Source organism: Echinops telfairi, unplaced genomic scaffold (genome assembly GCF_000313985.2).
Source record: "Echinops telfairi isolate 266 unplaced genomic scaffold, ASM31398v2 ScPeMD7_70;HRSCAF=299, whole genome shotgun sequence".
Lineage (NCBI taxonomy): Eukaryota > Metazoa > Chordata > Mammalia > Afrosoricida > Tenrecidae > Echinops > Echinops telfairi.
Genome location: NW_022103968.1, coordinates 61,865,168 through 61,869,957, shown reverse-complemented (window position 1 = coordinate 61,869,957; position 4,790 = coordinate 61,865,168). Strand labels below are relative to the sequence as shown.

General features: G+C 52.2%; 1 protein-coding gene across 1 annotated transcript in view; it reads right to left on the bottom strand.

The window, feature by feature from the left end:
• LOC101661604 (core histone macro-H2A.2) overlaps positions 1–4,790 on the bottom strand; it is a 60,835-nt gene that overhangs the window by 2,360 nt on the left and 53,685 nt on the right. The window contains exons 5-6 of the mRNA XM_045291682.1: positions 1,768–1,894; positions 233–407 (exon numbers count right to left, since the gene is read on the bottom strand). Coding sequence (XP_045147617.1) covers positions 233–407; positions 1,768–1,894 — 302 coding nt within the window. The remainder of the gene's footprint in view (positions 1–232; positions 408–1,767; positions 1,895–4,790) is intronic.

Here is a 4,790-nt window from a genome sequence, read left to right as displayed (position 1 = left end):
CCAGCCTCCGCAAGAACCTGTTGGTCTGTTGTTTCCCTGTGTGAGGGGTGGAGACTGGGCTTGCGATACCACCTAGTCAACATGTTTGGCTGTCCTGGCAGCCTTTGCTCACGGAAGGCCCACCTCCGATGAATATACTGGGGGGAGGCGGGGCGGGGGGCAGCTGGCTCCCAGGGAAGAGGCCATCAAGAGAAACATAGGAACCCCCCCAGTCTGGCACAGCGCATCTCACCTGCCAGTGGGAAAAGGTGGGAATGCCACCGACTTGAGCTTCTTGTCCTCGGCTGCCGACAAGCAGTTCTTGATGGTCTCTTCGAGCTGTTCTTCACATCTGTCAGAGCCCCACTGGGGGATGTGACAGTGGATGACAAATTTGGCAGCGAGGCCGCTGGATTGGCTGACAGCAGCTAGGATGTGACAAAGAAATGCTGGCAGTTATTTCCTGAAGCCAAGAAGGGGCAGAGAAGCTAACTGGGCAATGGTGTGCACTTCCGATGAGGCTTCGGAGGTAAGTTTACCAGAACTTACCAGAACCACTTTTGGTGTTGATGGGACAGCATGTCACCTTTATAAGGTACATCTCTGAAAAGCAAACTTGCCACTAGGTTATGCTACCTGTTCACAGTCGTTCCTCTGCAGAGGTGCACAGCAGGATCATCTAGCGCGGCTACGGGAGACTGAGGAAGGATCCCCCAAATGTCCACCTCCTACTCCCAGAACTGTAAGCGGTTACCTTCTACAGATAAAAGGGACTTTGCAGATGTTACCTTACATGGCAACAGGAACTTTGAAGATGTGATGAAGTTAAGGGTCTCGAGATGGGGAGATTCTTCTGGATTGGGGGGGTGAACCCGAAATACAATCACCAAGCCAAAACCCAAAATAAGGCAACAAAAAACCAAGCCGCTGGCTGTTGGGTCAGTTCTGACCCATGTGCGGCAGAACAGAACTGCACCGCGTGAGGTTTCCAAGACTGTGACCTTTGGAAGCACACTGTCAGGCCTTTCTTCTGAGGCACCTATTGGGTGAGTGCAAAGGGCCCACCTCCAGGCTACCAGCTTAACCAGTTGCTTCACTTCCCCAAAGCAAACTGTTCCTGCAGGACCGAGGAGTGCTATTTCTTTGGGTTTCCGAGACTGTAAATCTTTATAGTAGCAGACAGCCTCATCTTTCTCCCATGGAGAGACTGCTGGGTTAGAACCATGGACCTTGTAGTTAGCAGCTCCAATGTGTAGCCCACTGCGCCACAAGGGTGCTGCCTGGGGACTACCATCTATGATCACAGCAGCCTTATGAGGGTGAGGCAGATTCAGAGAGGGACTGGAAGATGCGATAGTGTCCGTGACTCACATGGGCAGTTCCTTGGGGTCGCTATGAGGCAGAACAGACTCAATGGCAGCGAGTGAGAGGCTGCTAGCTTTGGAAGGAACCATTAGCCAAAGAATAAAGGCAGCCTCTAGAAACCGGAAGAGCCAAGAAAAGGGGTTCTCCCCCGAGTCTTCCGGAGGAATGTAGCTCTGCTGGCATCTGGATTTTAGCTGAGGGAAACTTGCTTTGGATTTGTGAACCTCTACAACTACACAATAGTCCAGGTTCTTTATAGTCCGCAGAGCCTATGAAACAAACCACGGGCCTGTTCGAACGACCTGCTTCCCGGTCAACGATGGCACATTTTATTTCACTCGTGGAACGTGCATGAAGCAGGTGAGGTTGGTGACGGCAAGACAGCATTGAGGCTACATATCATGGGCCCAATCCCATACTCACCTTCTGCAACTTCCAAAGGGCCTTGGGATTTACGAAGCTCCTTGACTGTTTCCAAGAACTCTTTCCCCCCAGCCTTTTCCAAGGCTTTACCTGTGAAGGAGAACAACGGGAACCTATTGTGCTTGTTCTACTTAATGTCACGGCAATGTGTGACCCACGGAGCAGGCCGGAAAACAGACAAGCTACCCTTAGAAACTAGGAAGCAAACACCACCGTTGAAATTCTGGTTTATCAGTGATCACTGGTGGCCAGCGTCTCTGTTCAGCCAGGCTTGGAATGAAAACCACAACACACAGAAACTTCTTAGGGGGTGATCTGACCATAAAGCAGTTTGATGAGGAGAACCTTGAAGAGGCTTTAAAAAAAAATTAAATCCAGGCTCCAGCATCTTGTCCTGTAGAGTAAATCCCCACAGTGTGCTGGTTAAACCGGAGTTTTGGTGCCCGAGTAGATGCACCCCGTGACGTGGAGCGTCTCAAAGACGCTGCCGCCAGCTCCTCCTGGGCGGGTCCCGAGCTGCCCCAGGAGATGGAGCCACAGTGGAGGCCCAGGCAGGTGGCCCAACAGGAGCCTCTGGGCTCAGGGTGGGGAGGGCTGCAGGCTTGTCCCCACCTTGGCACCACTACCAACTGGTAAGTTCTTGGGATCACAGGTCTCAGCCGCTGCCACGTTCTTCTCTGGGCCTCCGTTCCTAATGATTAGAGTGTCCGATCTCTGACTACCTGCCTGCTAGAAGGTTCCCGAGCCTTTGATGCCAGGACATGCCCTTCCGCGGGGTCTTGTCTCAACAGAGACCACTTGGCCCAGGAGTTAGCGGCTTCTACTTCTGGCCCAGTAAGAACCCCGCACAGCGCGTGACAGGTTGGGCGACTCACTCTAAGGTCGGCAGCTGGAAAGCACGAGTGCGGCTTCTCGTGAGAAAGATGATGCTTTCTGCTGATGGCACCGAGTGCTTTGAGGCTTGTCAAACTCTCAGTGACCCGCAAGGACAGAGGAGCACTGCCCCTTTCAATGATCTTCGAGTTGACAGGATAAAAGGAAGACAGAAGGGGCAAGACGGGCTGCAGGCTGGACGGAGGAAGGCTCCACACGAAACGGTCCCTGGGCAGTTTGTGCTGCCCTTGAAGGATCAGCAGGTACAGGGTCATGTGAAACCATACGTATATTTTCTCTTTGACCACATCCAAACAAAGACCCAAACAAACACACAAAAACACACCTACTGCCACCAAGTCAATTCGGGCTCATAGCAATCCTTTAGAGCAGAGGTTTGCAACCTTCCTAATGCCGCGACCCTTTAATACAGTTCCTCAGGTTGTGGTGACCCCCAACATAAAATGATTCTCGTTGCTAATTCATCGCTGTAATTTTGCTACTGTTATGAAATCGGGTGGCCCCTGTGAAAGGGTCGTTCGACTGCCAAAGGGGTCTTGACTCACAGATTGAGTGAGATCCGCTGCTTTAGAGGGTTTCTGAGCCTGCAACTCTTTCCAGGAGCAGACGGTGCCCTCTTTCTCGCTGGGTGAGGGTGGTGGACTTGAACTACCAACATATCGCCAGCAGTCTAACGCCTCACCCATATTGGCACCAGGGCTCCTTTAAGGACAAAAAACCCAAACCCTCAAAGCCATCAAGTTGATTCCAACTCTCGGACTATACCTCTTTGGGGGTAGAGAGCTTCATCTGTCTCCCTTCGAGCAGCTGGTGGTTTTGAACCACTGAACCCCAGGTAGCAAGGCAACGAATAGTGACTACGCCCCCAGGCCTCCAAGGAAAAATCCAGGTAGGAAAACCCCATCAATCCACCCAGGACCCTCACGTCCTTCAGTATGTCTGTTTTGGTTGACTTCAGGGGGAGAAGGGGGACATTATCGATGGAAAGTTCCAGCTCCCGTGTGACTGACAATCAGTGTACTTATAGACTGCTGTCGTTTGTCAGTGTCTGCATCTCGGCCTCCCCGTGATCTTGGTGGGGCTCTCTGAGAGTGAGAGAGGGACCTCTAAAGAATCCTGAAAAGCTTGCTACATGTACCACATTTTAGGTTTTAGTTCCCGACAGCTGCAGAAACGCCCCCTTCCCTTCTGCCGTGGAATGTACTCCAGGAGTCTGAGCTCAGTATCTTAGTGCTATCACACTGTTATCATAAAGACTTTACATGAAAAACAACAAAAAATGATAGCGATGTAATGTACTAACTCCCAGAAAAGTAAAATCCCCCTCAACGGTGGAAGAAAAGACAAGGCAGTCTTGGAGCATTATCCCACCGACTTCTAGGAGGTATGCCGATTCTCACCCGATCTCTGTCTTGGGCTGCAGCAGCCGGGGGCTGTGTTCTGTTTCAGTATCCCAGGAGGAAAGGGCTTCTGGCCCAGGGGTGACAGACACCTGCAACACGCAGCACAGGTGACCTTCTTCTATAGCCAATGGAATGGGCCCAGTCTGTGGGGGTGGAATTTTAGATTGCAAATGAAGAACGACTGTCACTCTTGGGCTCTCAAAGCCAACAGGGGGCCTGGGAGTGGTGACCTCAGTCCAAGAGCTTGCTTCTCAGGCAGGTAGGCTTGTCTCAAGAGGATTGAGGCACCAGGCTAGCTGCGTGGGCTTGGCGGCTCCTCTTAAGCGGCCAGGAGGCTTGGTGGTTTGTGCCGGATCAAGCCACTGTACCAGTGGGCTTGGACGGACCAATGGCTGGGCTGGCAAGGGGACCACAGAGGAGCAAGCCTTCAAAAGCCGAGAGGCCACACTCTTCACTCCTGAATTCAGGCCATCATGGGGTCTGGTCATTCCTTCCTTCACTTGACCTTTGGTGGCTCTTCTCTTGCTCTGTCACGTTGGCACTCTCCCTCTTCTGCACAGTCCCTGTCACAGATCCTGAATCTGCCAGTCACGTGGTTGGCTCCCGTGGCACAGGCCACGTCATTCTTTCACCCTGCTCCACGTCTCTGGTTCCCTCCCTAAACATCGCCTCAAACATGTTCTTATAATCAGGAACCCAGTCCCTATCCTTCGTCTACCTAGCAAC